Source organism: Schistocerca nitens, chromosome 5 (assembly GCF_023898315.1).
Source record: "Schistocerca nitens isolate TAMUIC-IGC-003100 chromosome 5, iqSchNite1.1, whole genome shotgun sequence".
Lineage (NCBI taxonomy): Eukaryota > Metazoa > Arthropoda > Insecta > Orthoptera > Acrididae > Schistocerca > Schistocerca nitens.
In genome coordinates, this window is record NC_064618.1 from 368,852,681 (window position 1) to 368,876,331 (window position 23,651).

A 23,651-nucleotide genomic window follows, 5' to 3' on the forward strand; every position below is an offset into this window, starting at 1 on the left:
TGCAGCAATAATGGGAGTGTCCAGCTGTAGCATGCATATAATTTTATCGAATGATTTAAAGTTGCAACTATACAAGTTATAGATTGTGCAACAGTTAAAAGAAAGTGATTATGAAAAGCAAATTGCTGTTGAATTGTTGACTAAACTTAAGGACACTGAAGGCTTCTTAAATTTGCTAAGGGTGAACGAGGCACATATTCATCTCTCCAAGGTTATGTCAACAAACAAAGCTGCCGCTAATGGTGTGTGGACAGTTGTCAAGAACTCTGTCAATGCCCCTTACACAGCCAGAAAGTCACAGTGTGGTGCAACAGGCAGAATCAGCCGTTCCTTTTTTGAGGATTAATATGGAGGGGCAACGACAGACACATTCAAGTGGTATGCTCCCATAATGCTTCACACATTCCTCACACCTGAATCTGAACAGTTTCCTGCAAAAGAATATTGATTTCAGCAAGATGCTGCTATGTCTCATTGTCTTCAATTTTCAGGGTAATCAGATCATTTCAAGGATGGGGACATTTTGTGGCCTCTCAGATCTCTTGACTAATCAATCAGTGATTACTTCCTATGGGGCTTGCTGAAACACATGGTGCATGCTAAATGTCTACACACAATAGTAGAACTAAAAGGCACCATTAATGCTGAAGTCAGAAACATTCTTATACAGGTGCTTGAATGTGCTGTGAACAATTTACATTGCAGATGGTCTGAGAATCAATGCTAAAATGGTAGCCACCTCCAAGACAACATTTTCAAAACATTAACATACATGAACTGGCAATACAAAAGGATTTTGTTTGTGTGATTAAAAAGTTACACAATATAATCCTGGGCCTCTTTCACTATATCCAAATTGGCCAATTTTTCGGCCTCACCCTGTTTTTACCTAACATTCTCATGTTCTAGGCTGTATAAGGCTGCTCTTTTATGCAAATAGTCTTCATACTGTTACAAAAAAATGGTTCAAATGGCTCTGAGCACTATGGGACTCAACTGCTGAGGTCATTAGTCCCCTAGAACATAGAACTAGTTAAACCTAACTAACCTAAGGACATCACAAACATCCATGCCCGAGGCAGGATTCGAACCTGCGACCGTAGCGGTCTTGCGGTTCCAGACTGCAGCGCCTTTAACCGCACAGCCACTTCGGCCGGCTCATACTGTTACAAAATTGCTTTTCATTACAATTACTTCTGCATATTTATAACAGCCAAAATCCATGCAAATGGTTTCACAGTAGTTTCTGTCAACAGACACAAGTTCATACAAATGATATATTTTGCTAAATAATTTTATATCATTAACTTCAAATATGTATTCATTAATTTATTTATTTATCTAGTAAAATCTTTTATACATCCAATATATCAATAACAATTAGCAATTTTTGAAAATATAATTAATTTCAAGAGATAAAAAATGTACTCACCAAGCACCAAAGGTATTACGTATGCAGGCTCTCAGAGCCAGTGGCTCTTTCTTTTGGCAGAGAGGTGGAAGGGGAAGGAAGAGAGGTGAAGGAAAAGGACTGACAAGGTTTAAGAAAAGACGTTAAGTTCAGAAAAGTCATTCAGAACTCCAGGTCAAGGGGGAGACTTACCGGATGGAATGAGAAGGACATCTCTATGTACAGTCAGTATCTGCCATCAAGATCCCACACCTGTGACTGAAACTGACCTGTAGTCCCTCCTTAAAATGTCAGGCCCCTCACAAGACTAACACCTCAATCCATAGAACTTCTTACGCCACCCAAACCATGCAACCCCACCTTTTATCTTCTTCCTAAGACCCACAAACCCGATCATCCTGGCCATTCCTTAGTTGGTGGCTTCAAAGCACTGACCAGATGTATTATATCTGCCTTAGTTGATTAACACTTGAAACCCATAGCACAAAGACTTCCCTCCTATATTACAGACACCAACCTTTTTGTCTGAAATTGGCACCCATCCCACACACAGCATACGCCTTGCTTGTCACCAATGATGCCATCTCCCTCTACACCACCATCCCCCAAGTACATGGTCTGTCTGTTGCTGAACATTTCCTCAGTCAGAACCCACTTGACATCCTTCCTGCACATCTTAATCAACTTTACTCTTACCAACAACTATTTCACATTTGAGGGGAAGACATACAAACAGATCAGGGGTATGGCCATGGGAACCAGGATGGCTCCTTCCCAATCCAACCTTTTCATGTTTTGCTTGAAGGGGGCTCTCCTGAGATTCATAACCCTTCAGCCCCTGGTTTGATTTAGATATACAATGATGACATCTTTGCCATATGGACTCATGGTGAGGCCAACCCATTAAAATTCCTGTAATCTCTAAATACAATCTCCCAATTAAATTTTACATGATCCTATTCCAAATCCCTGGCCACTTCCCTTGATGTTGATCTCATCCTCACCAATGGCCAGCAACACAATGTTCTTCACATTAAACCTACTAACAAACAACAGTACCTACGCTTTCACATTTGCCATCCTGTCCATGTCAACTGTTCCCTCCCATACAGCCTTGGCTTTCAAGACAAATGTATTTGTTTGGATGCACACTCTTTACAGGACATAATTACCCCACCCGCCTAGTTCAAAAGCAAATTTTCCAGGCCATCAAATCCAATCCTGGTAACGCTGATCACTAAAAGAACAACTTAAGAGCACACCACTTGTCACTCAGTATTATCCTGGTCTTGAATGTACTAATCAGCAACTTCAACAAGTCCATGACTTCCTAAAATCATGTCCTGAAATGAGATCCATTCTGTCTGAGATTTTGCCCACCACACCTAGAATAGCTTTTCATCGACCTCCCAATCTCCGCGATATCCCTATCAAACCCTATGTTCCTCATGCACCCCATCTCCCTACACTATGGCTCTTACACCTGTAATCATACCCGCTCCAAGATTTGCCCTATGCACCCTCCTACCACCAATACCAGCTCTGTAATTGACAAACATATGCTATCAAAGGGAGAGTCACTTGTGAAATGACACATCATACACCAGCTGTTATGTAAACACTTTCGGCCTTTTACATCGACATGTCTACCACCAAGTTTTCATTCAGGATGAATGGGCATAGGCATAGGGTGTATACTGGCAACACACAATATCCTGTTGCTGAGCATGCACTAAAAGATGACAGTTGCGGCCTTAGTGCCTGTTTCACCACACGTGCCACCAGAATTCTTTCCAGACACCAGTTTCTCGAAACTCCACAAATGGGAACTGGCACTTCAACATGTCCTTGGTATTTGCCACCCACATGCCCTTAATTTACATTAATATAATTGGTCTTGGCATTTCTTCAGAGTAACTACTCCTTCCTTCACTTAATTTTAGTTTTCTACATCTTTCATTTTCCGACTTGTCTATTTTTCACCGTCCCCCTCCAACCTCTATCACATACAACACACCTAGCATTTGCTCTTACTAATTCATACTTGATGTTTTAGCAGCAATATTTCGAGATCCAGGTTTTCAAATCTCATCCAGTGCCATCCCCAACAATCAATCTTTCCTTTTCCTCTAGTCTGGTAAGTCTTCCCTGACCTGGGGTTCTGGGTGACTTTTCCGAACTCTACCTGTTTTGCTAAACCTCACCAGTCCTATTTCTTCATCTCTCTTTGTTCCCCGTAAACCCTTCTGCCAAAAGGAGGAGCCACTAACTCCAAAAGCTTGTATACATAATACCTTTCAGATATGTGCTCTCCCCCCACTGCTTGGTAAATAGATTTTTTATCTGTCCAGTTACTTTTTATACATACAATATATGACAGATATTGGATAATATTCTACAGTATAGTTATATTAGACAATTATTCTAGCTTGATGCACATATAATCAGACACACTGTAAAAACAATTCTTTAATAAAAAGAATTGACAGATTTTTTGAATGCCATTACTTGACTGGTGCCCTTCATAATTTCTGGCAGCTTATAGTATAATGCTACACTGGAATGATATGCACCCTTGTGACACAAACTTGTGCTGGAACAGTTTTTATGAATATTGTCCCTTAACCTAGTATGGTCCTCATCCATAGCAATGTTTGGGATTAAGACACTCTCCTAATACATCATGCTTTTCCTTACAAACATTACAGTTTCAAAAATGCAATTGGAGGGAAGAAGAAGAATATTTATATCTCATGAAAAAAGATTTACATGAACTATTGTTTATTTTTTACTACTCTCCTTATCTCCTTTAACTTCCTGAATGTTGTTAAGGTATGAGGGGAATTACCCCGCAAGGTAACACCATATCTTAACAGCAAGTGTATCAGAAAAACACAGGTTTTACAGTTTCATGAGTTGCATTACTGGACAGCACTCTGATTACAAGACGTTAACTTACAGAGTTGTGAGTTCACACAGGCAAAGGCTTAGAAATTTTGTCTGTCATATTATGAATTTCCTGATTGTTCATGCAATTTAATGGCTTCTCTGCATTTTTATTTTCCTGGGTGTGAAAGTGTAAAGTAATAGTTTTTTGTGCATCTAGGAGAACCTGTTTCTACAGAGCCACTGTGAAACTTCATCTGCGATGACATCTGCAGAAGTGGTAAGATATGCATATTTTGCTTCAATAAGCAAACTGGTATCATCTGAAAATGGCACTGCTTGTGCTTTCTTTACACATGAGGGCAAGTCATTTACGTTCACTGGAAAAAGAAATGATCCTAAGATGGAGCCCTACAGTACACTATGTGACAGTAAGGTTGGCTCTGAAAGGTAGCTCTGGGTAATACTACCGTGTTTGTGTTTCCCTCTGTAATCTGAGGTTGATTAATTAAATAAGATTTCAGCCAATCATCTGGTACACCTCACACACCATAACAGTCAATTTTGTTTAGGAGAAATGAATTATTTATAACATGAGAAACCTTTGGCAAAGCTGAGAAAATATCAGAGATTCTGGAGTGTTTGCTACTTGCACTTAAGATGTGGCTGACAAGATTAGAAGTAGCAGTCTCGGGGGAATGCTGTGCTCTGAAATCATACTGATAATATATTATTCTGACTGAAAAATTTTATTAGCTGAGCTAGAAAGAGTTGTTCAATAAATTTTGAAAAGCCAACCTGTATTTGAAACTTCCTGTGAGTCTCCCATCTTTAGCAGTTTTTAGAAAATTTGGAAAAATTCCTCTGACAGTGAAGACTAGCATATGTCTAATAAGAGTGTGAAAATAAAGTTCGCTGATATTTTTATCATGTGGTCAGGGATCTCAGCATCTACCACTGAATGACTAATGAGTGTATGACTTACAGTAGCTCATATTGACAGACAGGTCAGAGAAACATTCTATTTTTGTTGACTTTAAGATTTGCAAGTTACTGGGTGTTTTTCACACCTAATTTTTCAAATTTTTGAGCCATTAAATTCTTTGTTATTGCAGCAAAGTACAAATCGAACAGATGTGCAACCAACTTCAAGTCAGTAACAAGGCTGACTTCATAGGAAAGAGCGATATTATTATGAGTTTCCTTCTTCTCAGTAAGTTTCTGCATAGCTTCCCATAATGACCAATGACAGATCCATCATTTCCTCTTAATCTTGCCCCTTCGACCTGCTTCAGAACGGATTTTAACTTTTGAAATAACTCAGAAACTTTGTATCATGGTTTGCTTTTGAATGTTTAAAGCAAAAGCAGAAAACATTCTATATTTTGTTGCAAAAGTTCCTCTTATATACAGGAGACTCATCCTGAGATGCCGGGCAGTTTAGGAGCAATGTCAGTAGCTGTGCCAGTTGACCACTATATCCTGTAATGAATGTCTGTGCTGAGTACCTACACACATTGCCACAGACTTGGTCAAGTAGTGGCACTAATTTTTGTCATGTGGGTTGAAGAGTTAATGGTTACATGCAGATTATGACTTTTAATGACATTAAGGAAGTTCTCTCTTTCTATATTACTATTTGCAAAATTAATATTAAAGTCACCACATGGTACTACAGTTCTTTCCTAACTACTGAGTTTTACTTAAAGACAGATCAAGATACTTAAAAAATAATTAATATCATTGTTTGGTGATTTATAAATATACAAAATTACTATTTTCACTATCACCCTCCATTTTGCTAATTTGCAAGCAGAATCTAATATCTTATAATCCAAGTTTTGTTTGACATAAATGCAACTTCTTTAAGTTTAGAAATAGTTCTGCAAAAGGAACTTGTAAGCTTAAAGATCTCAGTTTTTAAATTTTGTAGATAGTCATTACATAGGGTTGCCTCTTAAGTTTTTACAAAAACAATGAAAGAAAAGAGAAAAAGGCAGTAGTTTCTATTTTAAGAGAGGACAAATGCTAGCAACATATTTCTTGTTTTGCATAAGGGAACAAAAAGAAGTTGTTCAGTGATAAATCACACAATTACAAGCAATGAGGCATTAATTTGATGTTTTCCTCCATCAAATAGTCAATAGTTTGGGGTGTTGTCTGCCAGCTAACATTATCATGATGTAGGATGATATGATATTGTCTGTTGGTATCCCTGATTTCATTGATGATTAGTGGGAAGGAAATTTTGTATACTAGCCAGAATCAACTCAAACAATGGACACTCCAGGTAGGATATTAACAGTGTACGGAAAGACAGAGTGCTACTTAAAATAGGATATATTAACAGTGTACGGAAAGACAGAGTGCTACTTAAAATAAAGAAGACATGACATGTCTTCTTCACGGTAAGTAGCGATCTGTCTTTCCCTACATTGTTGATAGTCAGAATTAATTGTTCTCTTTAATCATCTAAAGCAATGATCACAACATGTCCACAGTAACCAAAGAAATAATAAAGAATAGCTATTTTGTATCCATTTAGTATTATATTCCGCCTGGGGACATGAAACTCTTAGCACTTTCGTTCAGACAGTAGAACCACTAAATATACAGTGAGAGCTCTATTGTGTATAATATATATAAAAAGAAGGAATGAGAAGTGAAGAGAAAAATCATTACCTCTTGCCCCTTTTTTGTGAAAATGCGACCCTCCAGGTCTCGCACATCCTCTTCATCTTCCTCACTGTCTTCACTTGAAGAATACTTTCGCTCAGATCTTTTATTTTCTGTTACTTCACGGTTACTCTGCTGCAATTCCTGTTTCCCTTCATCTGACAGTCCCACCTACGATGAAAAAGAAAATTTAATTTAAACATTCAAAATAGAAATTAAATTACAATTAAGTTCACAATGTAACACACTCTTGGTAACTTCTTTTTGTATAATTTTGAAACAACATGGTGAAAAGCTTTCTCAAGCTTTTTCATATGATTAAATCCATTTTAACTCTTCAGTTGAAACTTCTGAGCTGAGAGGCCGTGGTCGATGTATAAAATTTCCACCTGATGTTTCGTCTCCATCTGTGAGAGACATCTTCTGAGGTCGTCCGGCTACTGCAGTAGCTGGACGACCTCAGAAGATGTCTCCTGCAGATGGAGACGAAATGTCAGGTGGAAATTTTATACATCAACCACGGCCCCTCAGCCCGCAAGTTTCAACTGAAGACAACACCGGCTGTGAAAGCCTACATTCCATTTTAACTGTATCACAGTGGGCATTTAAAATTCGCCTGGCTCAAAGTAAAGCCAGAATAAAATTTCAAACTTTTGCTTAGGAAGAACTTCAGTTTTCAGTTGATTGATCAACATGGGTCTTACCCCTTGCAGCAACTTAAGTATATCATTTATGCATTAATACAAACTAAAATTTCTGTGCTCTTTGATCAAATGTGTAAATGCAAAGCAAAGTCCTGACTTCTACGTATGTTGCCAATTGTGCTGATAGACTAAAATAGCCACGTAATTGTGGTAAGAGGTGCATACAAATATAGCTTGGTTAGTTTTGTGAATGTCTATCAAAAAATAAGGCATTTTGTTTAACCACACCATTAGAGGTGAGTATGATTCTATTAGATTTTATCATTACTTTTGTTGAAAGCTGCAAATGGATATAGCTAGTTCTGGTTAGTGTGACAGGTGGAGTGGACAAAGGAGGAAACCGTGTTCCATGTTTTAATGCATTTTTTTCATTTGAAGAGATGCATACTACACTGTGGCATTTAAAATGATTTGGTTCTTTGGTGATGAATTTAAACAGGCTCATCTAGGCACAGGATGGTGGCACTTTCAAGTTGGGCAGAGGAGGCTACCATACAGGAAATCATCGTAAAAGTTCTAGATATGGTAATGGAAAATTGCAACAATGTGTTCAAAATAGCTGATACTGCAGCACCTTCATTGAACAAGAACACTACATGCTATATGAGGAACAGAAAAGGAAAAAGTTATGAGTGATGTAATTGTGTACTTATAAACAGAAAGGGCTGTGAAACAACATTACAGTGCAAAATCTGAAAACATTTAGATTCAATTTGCATGATGTTTTTGCATAGCAAGTGACTGTATTTGAAACTTGCATTTCTTTTATCGTGGACTCCAAGTAACAATCACAATTATGCAGTACTATGTCAAATACACCAAAGCCAAAGAAGGTAACCACAATATTTTATTCTTTTATTGCAGTTCTTCTTTGTCTGGTAGGAAAGTGATAAATCACTGTTTATCACGATTTATGGGAGAGCATAATGGAATTGTGGAAAAACCTGAACTGGCAAATGGTTGAAGCATGATGCCAACTACACTCCTGGAAATTGAAATAAGAACACCGTGAATTCATTGTCCCAGGAAGGGGAAACTTTATTGACACACTCCTGGGGTCAGATACATCACATGATCACACTGACAGAACCACAGGCACATAGACACAGGCAACAGAGCATGCACAATGTCGGCACTAGTACAGTGTATATCCACCTTTCGCAGCAATGCAGGCTGCTATTCTCCCATGGAGACGATCGTAGAGATGCTGGATGTAGTCCTGTGGAACGGCTTGCCATGCCATTTCCACCTGGCGCTTCAGCTGGACCAGCGTTCGTGCTGGACGTGCAGACCGCGTGAGACGACGCTTCATCCAGTCCCAAACATGCTCAATGAGGGACAGATCCGGAGATCTTGCTGGCCAGGGTAGTTGACTTACACCTTCTAGAGCACGTTGGGTGGCACGGGATACATGCAGACGTGCATTGTCCTGTTGGAACAGCAAGTTCCCTTGCCGGTCTAGGAATGGTAGAACGATGGGTTCGATGACGGTTTGGATGTACCGTGCACTATTCAGTGTCCCCTCGACGATCACCAGTGGTGTACGGCCAGTGTAGGAGATCGCTCCCCACACCATGATGCCGGGTGTTGGCCCTGTGTGCCTCGGTCGTATGCAGTCCTGATTGTGGCGCTCACCTGCACGGTGCCAAACACGCATACGACCATCATTGGCACCAAGGCAGAAGCGACTCTCATCACTGAAGACGACACGTCTCCATTCGTCCCTCCATTCATGCCTGTCGCGACACCACTGGAGGCGGGCTGCACGATGTTGGGGCGTGAGCGGAAGACGGCCTAACGATGTGCGGGACCGTAGCCCAGCTTCATGGAGACGGTTGCGAATGGTCCTCGCCGATACCCCAGGAGCAACAGTGTCCCTAATTTGCTGGGAAGTGGCGGTGCAGTCCCCTACGGCACTGCGTAGGATCCTACGGTCTTGGCGTGCATCCGTGCGTCGCTGCGGTCCGGTCCCAGGTCGACGGGCACGTGCACCTTCCGCCGACCACTGGCGACAACATCGATGTACTGTGGAGACCTCACGCCCCACGTGTTGAGCAATTCGGCGGTACGTCCACCCGGCCTCCCGCATGCCCACTATACGCCCTCGCTCAAAGTCCGTCAACTGCACATACGGTTCACGTCCACGCTGTCGCGGCATGCTACCAGTGTTAAAGACTGCGATGGAGCTCCGTATGCCACGGCAAACTGGCTGACACTGACGGCGGCGGTGCACAAATGCTGCGCAGCTAGCGCCATTCGACGGCCAACACCGCGGTTCCTGGTGTGTCCGCTGTGCCGTGCGTGTGATCATTGCTTGTACAGCCCTCTCGCAGTGTTCGGAGCAAGTATGGTGCGTCTGACACACCGGTGTCAATGTGTTCTTTTTTCCATTTCCAGGAGTGTATTACCAAAGCTTATTTACAGTGGTTCAGGAACAAGAACTAACAGAGGAATCTTATAGAATATACTATAGCCCCCTAATACAGCTTTCATAGGGATTATGAAGACAAGAGTGGACAAATTAGAGCATGTACAGAAGCATTGTAGTTTTCTTTCTTTGCATATGCCTTACCATGAATGGAATGGGTAGAAACTGTAATATATATTACAATGAGAAGTACCCTCTACCATGCACTTCACAACAGTTTGTAGAGTATGAATGTAGATGTAGATTTAGAATGACTAAACCTGCCACACTAGTAAGTGCTTTTGCACCAACATAAATATCACACCTACCTCCTTGCTAATATAAAGTCAAACAATCGAAACTTCAGGTTGGAATGTCAAAAGTATAGACAAAAGATAGATTGCTACACACGGTAAAGATGACACATTGAGTTGCTGTCAGGCACACCAAAAAGACTGTTACACATTTAGCTTTTGGCCAAAGCTGCCTTCAGGAAACGATACACAAACACACACACACATCAAGCAACCACACTTCACACACAGATGACTGCCATCTCTGGCAGCTCAGGGCATTGTGCCTGTCTGCAACTCGATGTGTCATGTTTACAGTGAGCAGCAATCTATCTTTTTCAGTATTGTTGACATTCGTTCCTGATAAAAATTAACGTAACCCTAACTGATCTACTCTACATCACTTCATTCATACAAGCAAGCATGTGTAACTCCGCAATTACTCATATCTTGATATCGGTTGCTTGACAAAACTGAACTGTTTTATGAGGTCTAAATTACTGCACATTTGTTGCAGTATTTTTGACTCTCCTAGTATATTTTTGATACTGCTATTTTTATTCTACCTTATAATGTTATGACAGTACATTAATTTCAATTGCACAAAACAATGAAAGATGGAAGGATTCCAAGGCAGGAGGGAGAAGAAAACAGGGTCAAAATAGTTGGAGGAGAGAAAAAGGATACATAGCGAAAAGATGAAAGAATTCCGGATGAAAAAGAAAGAACAACAAAGAAGGAAGCATTGAAATTGGTGTGTGGTCTTTAGATGACCCAAACAAAAAAAGAAATAAGAAGAATGTATGTACAGAAAAATATATATTTCTCAACATAATTTTCTTCAGTAACTTTACATTTAACCTTAAAGACATCATTTATTTCATTCCACTGGGAATGAGGATTTTTGTCAGTTTACGCAGCCAATTCACTTCAAATTTCTTTTTTTCTATGTTTACACTGCTGAACTATGGATCTTTCTGCTGGGCAACATATGTTAACATAACAATGGCAAGAATGCAGATTTCTTATCATTATAAAGAAATGAAACTATTTTTGCATGTTTCATTCCTGTAAATGATAAGTGTTATTTGATTACTGAATTTTTATTGTACAGGTACTTGTAAACTGGCATCCTATCATAGCTACTTTTCAATTTTACCTTGGATCTTTTGAATCTTAAAAATTTCAAACCTCCATGCTGCCACCCAATGACAATCGAGAAAAGTTTTTCCTCTGATCCTTGCTTTGACACTTGGCACTGAACTATAATGAATATTATGAATTTTAAAGTGTCTGTAAATCATGTAGTTCCCATTTACATCAAGTTACTTTTTGATTAAGTCACATTTCAGTCATGTATCTCCAACCAATAGCTGGCTGCTGAAAGACATATTAAAATATTTGTTGTGTTGTTTTCCATTTCCATTGCCATAAGCTCTACAACCTCTTCTTCCTCTTGTTTCTTTTTTTTTCCCCTTAGTTGCACAATTGTATCGCATAGTTATTATGTCTCTGTTCTCTGTACTTCACACCTGTAGAATTTAGACTGTGTCATCTATCCTATTCCCCATTTGTGACATACATAGATATTATCTATGAGGGGGAAGATTTGTCTGATGTGATAGAAGAAGAAACAGGAATTGATTTAGAAGAGAGAGATAATCCAATATTAGAACCAGAATTTAATAGAGCTTTGGAGGGCTTAAGATCAAATAAGGCAGAAGGGATAGATAAAATTCCATCAGAATTTCTAAAATCATTGGGGGAAGCAGCAACAAAATGACTATTCACATTGGTTTGTAGAATGTATGAGTCTGGCAACATACCATCTGACTTTCAGAAAAGCATCATTCACACAATTCCGAAGACAGCAAGAGCTGACAAGTGCGAGAATTACCGCACAATCGGCTTAACAGTTCATGCATCAAAGTTGCTTACAAGAATAATATACAGAAGAATGGAAAAGAAAATTGATGGTGCATTAAATTATCATCAGTTTGGCCTTAGAAAAGGTAAAGGAATGAGAGGCAATTCTGACACTGTGTTTAACAATGGAAGCAAGACTAAAGAAAAATCAAGACAATATCCGTAATGGTTAAGCATAAAATCAAGACACGTTCACAGGAATCGTCAACCTGGAGAAAGCCTTTGACAATGTAAAATGGTACAAGATATTAAAAATTCTGAGAAAAGGAGGAGTAAGCAGTAGGGAGAGATGGGTCATATACAATATGTACAACAGCCGAGAGGGAATAATAAGAATGAACGACCAAGAAGGAAGTGCTTGTATTAAAAAGAGTGCAAGACAGGGATGTAGCCTTTCACCCCTACTGTTCAATCTGTACATCAAGGGAGCAATGATGGAAATAAAAGATAAGTTCAGGAGTGGAATTAAAATTCAAGGTGAAATGATATCAATGATATGATTCACTGATGACACTGCTGTCTAATGAATACAGAGTATGGATAGAGAGTAAATTGAAGAAAGACGAAGGTAATGAGAACTAGTAGAAATGATAACAGTGAGAAACTTAACATCAGGATTGATGGTCACGAAGTAGATGAAGTTAATGAATTCTGCTAACTAGGCAGTAAAATAACCAACGACAAATGGAGAAAGGAGAACATAAAAAGCATTCTAGCAATAGTAAAAGGGGCATTCTTGGCCAAGAGAAGTCTACTAATATCAAATATTGGCCTTAATTTGAAGATGAAATTTCTGAGAATGTACGTCTAGAGAACAGCATTGTATGGTAATGAAACATGGACTGTGGGAAAACTGGAACAGAAACATTTGAGATGTGGTGCTACAGACGAATGTGAATTGATAAGGTAAGGAATGAGGAGGTTCTGCGCAGAATCGGAGAGGAAATGAATATGTGGAAAACACTGACAGGGAGAAGGAACAGGATGATAGAACATCTGTTAAGACATGAGGGAATGACTTCCTTGGTACTAGAGGGAGCTGCAGAGGGCAAAAACTGCAGAGGAAGACAGAGATTGGAATACATGCAGCAAATAATTGAGGACATAGGTTGCAAGTGCTACTCTGAGTTGAAGAGGTAAGCACAGGAGAGAAATTTGTGGCGGACCACATTAGTCAGAAGACTGATGATAAAAAAAAATTAAAACACATAATCATTGCCATTGATGTACTTCACTTTTTTCTTGTGTTGCAGTGACTATATTTCTGGCTTCCATTTCTCCACTGTGAAATTATCTTTATTAATAGTTCACATACCTGGGACAAATATGTTCATTTTTATGTATAAAGTTGACAAGTTATTCTGTCTTGTTATTTAGTTTGGTTTCTGTTTTCATAAACTTCTTAAAACCCCAGTAACAAACTAAAGAGTTGTGCGGTTGTGAAGTCTTTTGCAATGGAGGTCTTGGATAAGAAGTTTTCAGTTAACTTTCCACGTCCAATTTGGATAAAATCCCAAGGTTCTGATGAGTGCTTCAATTATTGTCATATGAGACTACGTCTGTCGGTAAACACTGAGATTCCCACTTTTATACCCAGAAAATGGCATCTGATTGGCCAGACCACATAACGGTAGTATCAATGAGATGGCAAATGCTGAAATAGTACCCTCCAAGTACATAGATCATGTTTGTGCTCACTGTCTATTGTCACTTGTAGCATCACCATTCAAGTCAGTTGGTGAACTATGTCATCTTGGATTTATTCATTAGGTATTGCTTGGTCACCATTGTTTTTTCAAAATTTCTGTACTTAAGGGGAAGCTGATAAACACAGTGATCAACAATAGTTCATATAGATTTCAATGAAATGCTGCACACTTGCAAGGAATATTATAAATCTCTGGTACTCTCAGGCAGATATTATACACTCCTGGAAATGGAAAAAAGAACACATTGACACCGGTGTGTCAGACCCACCATACTTGCTCCGGACACTGCGAGAGTGCTGTACAAGCAATGATCACACGCTCGGCACAGCGGACACACCAGGAACCGCGGTGTTGGCCGTCAAATGGCGCTAGCTGCGCAGCATTTGTGCACCGCCGCCGTCAGTGTCAGCCAGTTTGCCGTGGCATACGGAGCTCCATCGCAGTCTTTAACACTGGTAGCATGCCGCGACAGCGTGGACGTGAACCGTATGTGCAGTTGACGGACTTTGAGCGAGGGCGTATAGTGGGCATGCGGGAGGCCGGGTGGACGTACCGCCGAATTGCTCAACACGTGGGGCGTGAGGTCTCCACAGTACATCGATGTTGTCGCCAGTGGTCGGCGGAAGGTGCACGTGCCCGTCGACCTGGGACCGGACCGCAGCGACGCACGGATGCACTCCAAGACCGTAGGATCCTACGCAGTGCCGTAGGGGACCGCACTGCCACTTCCCAGCAAATTAGGGACACTGTTGCTCCTGGGGTATCGGCGAGAACCATTCGCAACCGTCTCCATGAAGCTGGGCTACGGTCCCGCACACCGTTAGGCCGTCTTCCGCTCACGCCCCAACATCGTGCAGCCCGCCTCCAGTGGTGTCGCGACAGGCGTGAATGGAGGGACGAATGGAGACGTGTCGTCTTCAGCGATGAGAGTCACTTCTGCCTTGGTGCCAATGATGGTCGTATGCGTGTTTGGCGCCGTGCAGGTGAGCGCCACAATCAGGACTGCATACGACCGAGGCACACAGGGCCAACACCTGGCATCATGGTGTGGGGAGCGATCTCCTACACTGGCCGTACACCACTGGTGATCGTCGAGGGGACACTGAATAGTGCACGGTACATCCAAACCGTCATCGAACCCATCGTTTTACCATTCCTAGACGGGCAAGGGAACTTGCTGTTCCAACAGGACAATGCACGTCCGCATGTATCCCGTGCCACCCAACATGCTCTAGAAGGTGTAAGTCAACTACCCTGGCCAGCAAGATCTCCGGATCTGTCCCCCATTGAGCATGTTTGGGACTGGATGAAGCGTCATCTCACGCGGTCTGCACGTCCAGCACGAACGCTGGTCCAACTGAGGCGCCAGGTGGAAATGGCATGGCAAGCCGTTCCACAGGACTACATCCAGCATCTCTACGATCGTCTCCATGGGAGAATAGCAGCCTGCATTGCTGCGAAAGGTGGATATACACTGTACTAGTGCCGACATTGTGCATGCTCTGTTGCCTGTGTCTATGTGCCTGTGGTTCTGTCAGTGTGATCATGTGATGTATCTGACCCCAGGAATGTGTCAATAAAGTTTCCCCTTCCTGGGACAATGAATTCACGGTGTTCTTATTTCAATTTCCAGGAGTGTATTTAACAGGTTGCAAAATTTCTCCAATTTTCCTGGATGACTGCCTGGCCTCTTCCTTGCCTGTTTAAGAATCATTGCTGAATGACTTTACCAGTCTTACTTGTTGTTAAACCAATGAATGGAAGGTGCACTGTGTGTTGGTCCTCCGGGCATGCCTGAATGGCATCATGTCTTGGTTTCTTTGATGAAGCTGACATAGTGGCATAGACTGAACAACCACTACTTCTGACCACCACTGTAAAATGGTTAATTTTGGAGTCAAGATGTACCTTGCCCAAAACAGTCCCTGTTCTGTGTATTAAGGTGCTCAGCATAGCTCCCTTATGAGATGGATCATGAAAGCTACAGCCACTGAGGTATAGGTCCATGTTTGTCAGTTCTTGATACTTAGAATGGTCAAGCCATCCATCTGCTTTCTGTTCAACCAACATATCTAAGAAAGGCAACTTTCCACCTTTCTCCATCTCTGCTGCAAATCGTATGTTTGGATGTATACCATTCATATGGTTGATGAACTGCTGCAACACCTCATTGCCTTACATCCAAATTAAAAATGTATCAGCAACAAGTCTGAAGAAGCAGAGTGGATGGAGAGCAATGTTCAATGCAAATTCTTTGAAGTCCTCCATGAAAAAAAATTAGCTATGGCCGGTGACAGTGGTGAACACATTCCTTTTCCATCTGTCTTTTCATAATAATTTTCACTGTACAAAATATATTCAGTTGCCAAGATATGTCAAAACTTTTCAAATTTCAGGAGAGAAATAGTGAATGAAAAGCATTACTCTTTCTTCTACTGTTACCTTTGTAAAAATGGAAATCACCTTGAGGCTATCCATTACTTCTCTTGGGCCTATCCTCATCTGCTGTTGCTACAAACATTTTAGAGTTCTTAATATAGTGTCTACAGTGGCTGTCTAAAAGTGCCCATAATTTAATTAAATACTGTTCTGGGGGCTGTATGAGAGCTGATAGCACTAACATGTATTTCAGAAAAGCCATACAAGATTTGGTGCCTAGGTGCTTATGGTCTTAAATTTGCCACAAGTTCATCAGAGGCAAGAGTTCTTTAATAGCTCCCCCATCTTCCTGCTAAGTGCCATTGTGAGGCCTCATTTAAGATTCCAGTATATGCTATTCTCTAACAATGAGGACACTTTTTGTGATAATCTGTAGCTTTGAGCATGATTTGACTAACTTTTCGTCCTCCTTCCACAATTTCAATCCTTTTTTCTCCGCCCTACTAATACTGAACTTGGGGGATTTGGCTGTTGCTAAAATCCAGCCACTAGCAAGCCTTACCTTATCCTCCTCTTTCGAAGGAAGATGCTTTGTTGCTTGTTCCACTCCACTAACAAGCTCAGCAACTGGTAGCATTTGTGGAGCTGGAGCAAAATTCAGACCTTTACTCAGAACCAACATGATAGCCTCGTTGAGCTCCTTGTTGGAAAAGTTGATGACAGGCAGTGGATGCCACTGGACCTAGCAGTTCTTTGTTCACAGTTAAGTGCTAACATTGATTCTCCTGTTTCACTGTTACCTTGATTAATCATCTCATTGATGTGTCTACTCATTTCCAGTCCCATGATGAGGCAGCTAGTGACAGAAACACATGGTCAATAAACACGTAAGGACTGAGCATTGGCTTTCAGTTCATAACTCACTTGATGTAATTTATCCTTGGCAATTGCATGGCTCCTCTTCCGTGAAATTTTGTTCACTGTAGTAATTCTTTTGTGCCTGAAACAGTCACAGCTGCTAAGTAATCTGACTTCTCTTCAATGCTGGCATGATAGGGTCATGTAAATATTTTTCTCTGTGATCCTTGTGGTTGTTCTGATTATATATCACAATGGATTATACAAAAGAGGATGAAGCATTCTGTTTACATAACAGAATAAACTAGGTTGCCACTAGGAACTACACTGATGCTCAGGGAATAGTAAAATTAGATACTGATGAAAGCAATGTAATGTCATCATGAATTATCCAATAAGTCTGCAATGGCCAATGTCACACCAAGTAAAATCTAGGATATTAGCTATGTCTTTTCCTCCTCCTTCTCTTCTTCTTCTCCTTCTTCAGAACCTCACTGTTTCAAACCATTTTCAAATATCTTCCATCATAACTACTCAGATGGCTAAACACTGTCAACAGAGGAACTGCTGTATCCCCACTTATTTAGACATTATTTGCCAAAAAGGTAAGTGACTTGGTTATATTTATTGGGCTCTTATTGGTACATCATTATTACTGCTAAGTTCTGTGGTGGTACTGCTGTGAGCGAGGAATGGTTTTAAAAAAACTCAGAACCAAAAATGTTGATACTATGATAGTAAAGCAGAGTCATACTAACAATTTCCAGATTTGCTGAATTTGGAATTTCAATAATTTACAGGGAAGGAGCAAGGAAGATTGAAGCCAAGATAATCAGTTACTGTCATTTTAATTACACATGCCAACGAATTTTTTTTTAACTTTTTTCACTTTGATAGCTGATGTTTATAGATTTTTATGAGAAGAATCCAAATCTAGCCTTAGGTTTTTTGTATCATCCATAGTTTTGGAGGAATATGCTTTTTATTATACAGTATAAAAATCCTATGCTATACGGTAAACAAGGAAATTAATGAAACGTTTTGTTACAACATACACATGGTTTGCATTTACAGTAAGCTACTTAAAACACTTCCCCCATGAACCATGGACCATGCCGTTGGTGGGGAGGCTTGCGTGCCTCAGCGATACAGATGGCCGTACCGTAGGTGCAACCACAACGAAGGGGTATCTGTTGAGAGGCCAGACAAACATGTGGTTCCTGAAGAGGGGCAGCAGCCTTTTCAGTAGTTGCAGGGGCAACAGTCTGGATGATTGACTGATCTGGCCTTGTAACATTAACCAAAACGGCCTTGCTGTGCTGGTACTGCGAACAGCTGAAAGCAAGGGGAAACTACAGCCGTAATTTTTCCCGAGGACATGCAGCTTTACTGTATGATTAAATGATGATGGCGTCCTCTTGGGTAAAATATTCAGGAGGTAAAATAGTCCCCCATTCGGATCTCCGGGTGGGGACTACTCAAGAGGACGTCGTTATCAGGAGAAAGAAAACTGGCATTCAACGGATCGGAGCGTGGAATGTCAGATCCCTTAATCGGGCAGGTAGGTTAGAAAATTTAAAAAGGGAAATGGATAGGTTAAAGTTAGATATAGTGGGAATTAGTGAAGTTCGGTGGCAGGAGGAACAAGACTTTTGGTCAGGTGATTACAGGGTTATAAATACAAAATCAAATAGGGGTAATGCAGGAGTAGGTTTAATAATGAATAAAAAAATAGGAGTGCGGGTTAGCTACTACAAACAGCATAGTGAACGCATTATTGTGGCCAAGATAGACACAAAGCCCATGCCTACTACAGTAGTACAAGTTTATATGCCAACTAGCTCTGCAGATGATGAAGAAATTGATGAAATGTATGACGAGATAAAAGAAATTATTCAGGTAGTGAAGGGAGACGAAAATTTACTAGTCATGGGTGACTGGAATTCGAGGATAGGACAAGGGAGAGAAGGAAACATAGTAGGTGAATATGGATTGGGGGGAAGAAATGAAAGAGGAAGCCGCCTTGTAGAATTTTGCACAGAGCATAACTTAATCATAGCTAACACTTGGTTCAAGAATCATAAAAGAAGGTTGTATACCTGGAAGAATCCTGGAGATACTAATAGGTATCACATAGATTATATAATGGTAAGACAGAGATTTAGGAACCAGGTTTTAAATTGTAAGACATTTCCAGGGGCAGATGTGGATTCTGACCACAATCTATTGGTTATGAACTGCAGATTGTAACTGAAGAAACTGCAAAAAGGTGGGAATTTAAGGAGATGGGACTTGGATAAACTGAAAGAACCAGAGGTTGTAGAGAGTTTCAGGGAGAGCATAAGGGAACAATTGACAGGAATGGGGGAAAGAAATACAGTAGAAGAAGAATGGGTAGCTCTGAGGGATGAAGTAGTGAAGGCAGCAGAGGATCAAGTAGGTAAAAAGACGAGGGCTAATAGAAATCCTTGGGTAACAGAAGAAATATTGAATTTAATTGATGAAAGGAGAAAATATAAAAATGCAGTAAATGAAGCAGGCAAAAGGGAATACAAACGTCTCAAAAATGAGATCGACAGAAAGTGCAAAATGGCTAAGCAGGGATGGCTAGAGGACAAATGTAAGGATGTAGAGGCTTGTCTCACTAGGGGTAAGATAGATACTGCCTACAGGAAAATTAAAGAGACCTTTGGAGAGAAGAGAACCACTTGTATGAATATCAAGAGCTCAGATGGCAACCCAGTTCTAAGCAAAGAAGGGAAGGCAGAAAGGTGGAAGGAGTATATAGAGTGTTTATACAAGGGCGATGTACTTGAGGACAGTATTATGGAAATGGAAGAGGATGTAGATGAAGATGAAATGGGAGATAAGATACTGCGTGAAGAGTTTGACAGAGCACTGAAAGACCTGAGTCGAAACAAGGCCCCGGGAGTAGACAACATTCCATTAGAACTACTGATGGCCTTGGGAGAGCCAGTCATGACAAAACTCTACCATCTGGTGAGCAAGATGTATGAGACAGGCGAAATACCCACAGACTTCAAGAAGAATATAATAATTCCAATACCAAAGAAAGCAGGTGTTGACAGATGTGAAAATTACTGAACTATCAGTTTAATAAGTCACAGCTGCAAAATACTAACGCGAATTCTTTACAGACGAATGGAAAAACTGGTAGAAGCGGACCTCGGGGAAGATCAGTTTGGATTCCGTAGAAATGTTGGAACACGTGAGGCAATACTAACCTTACGACTTATCTTAGAAGAAAGATTAAGAAAAGGCAAACCTACGTTTCTAGCATTTGTAGACTTAGAGAAAGCTTTTGACAACGTTAACTGGAATACTCTCTTTCAAATTCTGAAGGTGGCAGGGGTAAAATACAGGGAGTGAAAGGCTATTTACAATTTGTACAGAAAGCAGATGGCAGTTATAAGAGTCGAGGGGCATGAAAGGGAAGCAGTAGTTGGGAAAGGAGTGAGACAGGGTTGTAGCCTCTCCCCGATGTTATTCAATCTGTATATTGAGCAAGCAGTAAAGGAAACAAAAGAAAAATTCGGAGTAGGTATTAAAATTCATGGAGAAGAAGTGAAAACTTTGAGGTTCGCCGATGACATTTTAATTCTGTCAGAGACAGCAAAGGACTTGGAAGAGCAGTTGAACGGAATGGACAGTGTCTTGAAAGGAGGATATAAGATGAACATCAACAAAAGCAAAACGAGGATAATGGAATGTAATCACATTAAATCGGGTGATGCTGAGGGGATTAGATTAGGAAATGAGACACTTAAAGTAGTAAAGGAGTTTTGCTATTTAGGGAGTAAAATAACTGATGATGGTCGAAGTAGAGAGGATATAAAATGTAGACTGGCAATGGCAAGGAAATCGTTTCTGCAGAAGAGAAATTTGTTAACATCGAGTATAGATTTAAGTGTCAGGAAGTCGTTTCTGAAAGTATTTGTATGGAGTGTAGCCATGTATGGAAGTGAAACATGGACGATAACCAGTTTGGACAAGAAGAGAATAGAAGCTTTCGAAATGTGGTGCTACAGAAGAATGCTGAAGATAAGGTGGGTAGATCACGTAACTAATGAGGAGGTATTGAATAGGATTGGGGAGAAGAGAAGTTTGTGGCACAACTTGACTAGAAGAAGGGATCGGTTGGTAGGACATGTTTTGAGGCATCAAGGGATCACAAATTTAGCATTGGAGGGCAGCGTGGAGGGTAAAAATCGTAGAGGGAGACCAAGAGATCAATACACTAAGCAGATTCAGAAGGATGTATGTTGCAGTAGGTACTGGAAGATGAAGAAGCTTGCACAGGGTAGAGTAGCATGGAGAGCTGCATCAAACCAGTCTCAGGACTGAAGACCACAACAACAACAAACAACTTAAAACAATGATATGTGTTAACAGATGTTTCACTTGTCAGCTGGAATTGGTTTTTATACACTTTTTTGTTTTTCTTTGAAGCTTCTTGTGTAGCTTTTTCTATGATGAGTCACTTGCTGAACTTCTCAGTGAAGTGACCAACAGTAGTCCCCCATCATGTTGGTGTTCCAGCAGCCTTGGTAGCGTTTTCTTTCACTAGTTTTGGATGAATCACTAAACAGCCTCCAGTCTTCCTTTTTTTATTCAATATCAAACTCATTCATCAGACCAGGAATGTCTGAGCAGTACACTAAATCATATTCTTGTTGAAAAATCTTGGAAAATTGCTGCTCTCTCTTTCTATACATTTATATGCTGGTTTCAACTGCCAATAAGGTCTTGTCTTTTAATCTAGAGCCAAGCAATTCGGCTTTTTCTTTCGTTAACCCAGATCCCTAACCAAATCATTAAACTTGGCCTGAGTATACAATTAGAGCTCTAGACTTTCTGTATTACAATGGAATTCATCGTCATCTGGTTCATCTGAATCAGATTGTATATCAGAAAATACTTCTGTTAGAGTAGAATTTAAATCATATGGTGGTTCAGGAATCGGCAAATCTACACCATGCCCTACTGTTCGGACAGTGGACAGAAGGTTTGGGTAGTTTATTACCTTTTTGTTTTTCGAATTATGACCAGTAATATCAACAATGCAAAAGTAGCAATCATCAGAACAGCATAGGAACAGCAGGTCTAAAGCTTTTTTCTCCATTTTGGACCATTTTCTCAGATCTTCAACACACACATAACATACCCTAAGCGGCGCCCAAGATTTATCTTGATCACCAAGTTTAGATCCAAAGTACGATACATAAACCTTTCCCACAAAGTCTGTAATGTTTTTGGTGGTTTTTAATCACAAATTCACTGCAAATATAACAAAAACTGTCAGCAGTGTTTTAACAGCCACGATTAGACATTGTACTGAGCACATGTACAGGAAACGGGAAAGTGAGATTAGATTGACGGTAAGCAAAACACCATCTGTTAAAAAAAAAAATAGAGTCAACCTTTTTTTGCCAGCAAGTATTTTTCAGCAGTGCTACCAATGGCATCTACACTCATTACACTTCCTTTTTAAATTATTTTAACTATATAAAAGCTGTCAAATTCTTTAAAAATCAATTAATTTAATAAATTTAACTGTAAAATGTGAAGAAATTGTGGGTGATACAGATTTTTAAGTATCATATTTGGATTTCCCACCCAAAAAAAGACAAGAATATGGTATTTTCAGCAAAAAAGTTTTTCCATCGTTGGTCTGTGTTATTTAAAGCATGGAGGAAACTGAGCTCATTTGGTGTGAGCTCATTTGAGGGTTAAAATTCAGGTCTTTACAAATTTGCCTGATGGATTTCCAAGTTAGAAACAATCCTTTAAAAACGTAAAATGTATATGAGTACTACTATTGTTATTTTGAAGACACGACTCCTCAGATGTTGCAAGCCCAGTTTTATGTAATGACTAGCCAAATGTACTGTGGCGTAAAGAAGCCTTCCAGAGTTTTCTTAATTTTGAGAACATATTGTGTAAAGTGGACTACTGCATAATTTTATTCACTGTAGCCCATATCATCACAACACTAACATCTACATCATGTGGTTGGCCTCTTCAGAAACTGATTATTTCCGATATTTCAATGCCCCAAACTGTGATGACAAATTTACTGTTTATTCCATTAAAATTACAATGTATGAAACACAAAGTGAATAGAGAAAACATCCCGTAAGACAGTAAACAACTGCGACACCAATTTAGAGGCTAGTTTGACCACCACATGGCTTTGCTAGGAGATGGTACACAGGAATGCACCCTTTTCTAATCTTTGAATCAGCTCAGTCATCCAGTTGTGGGAAGACATCAAAGTCAGGTATTTTTTGCAAAGTCTTATTAGCAGTGAGAGTCAACTATCACGGAAAACTCTCAACACTAACCAGCACGTGAACCTCCGATATTATATCCACTGTCAGT

At 40.2% G+C, this 23,651-nt stretch overlaps 1 protein-coding gene across 1 annotated transcript in view; it reads right to left on the reverse strand.

Annotated features, from left to right (window-relative positions):
• The window catches only part of LOC126260459 (multiple PDZ domain protein), a 1,565,360-nt gene that overhangs the window by 1,113,558 nt on the left and 428,151 nt on the right, over nucleotides 1-23,651 (reverse strand). Inside the window, exon 11 of the mRNA XM_049957788.1 lies at nucleotides 6,980-7,144. Within this exon, the coding sequence (XP_049813745.1) occupies nucleotides 6,980-7,144 (165 nt within the window). The remainder of the gene's footprint in view (nucleotides 1-6,979; nucleotides 7,145-23,651) is intronic.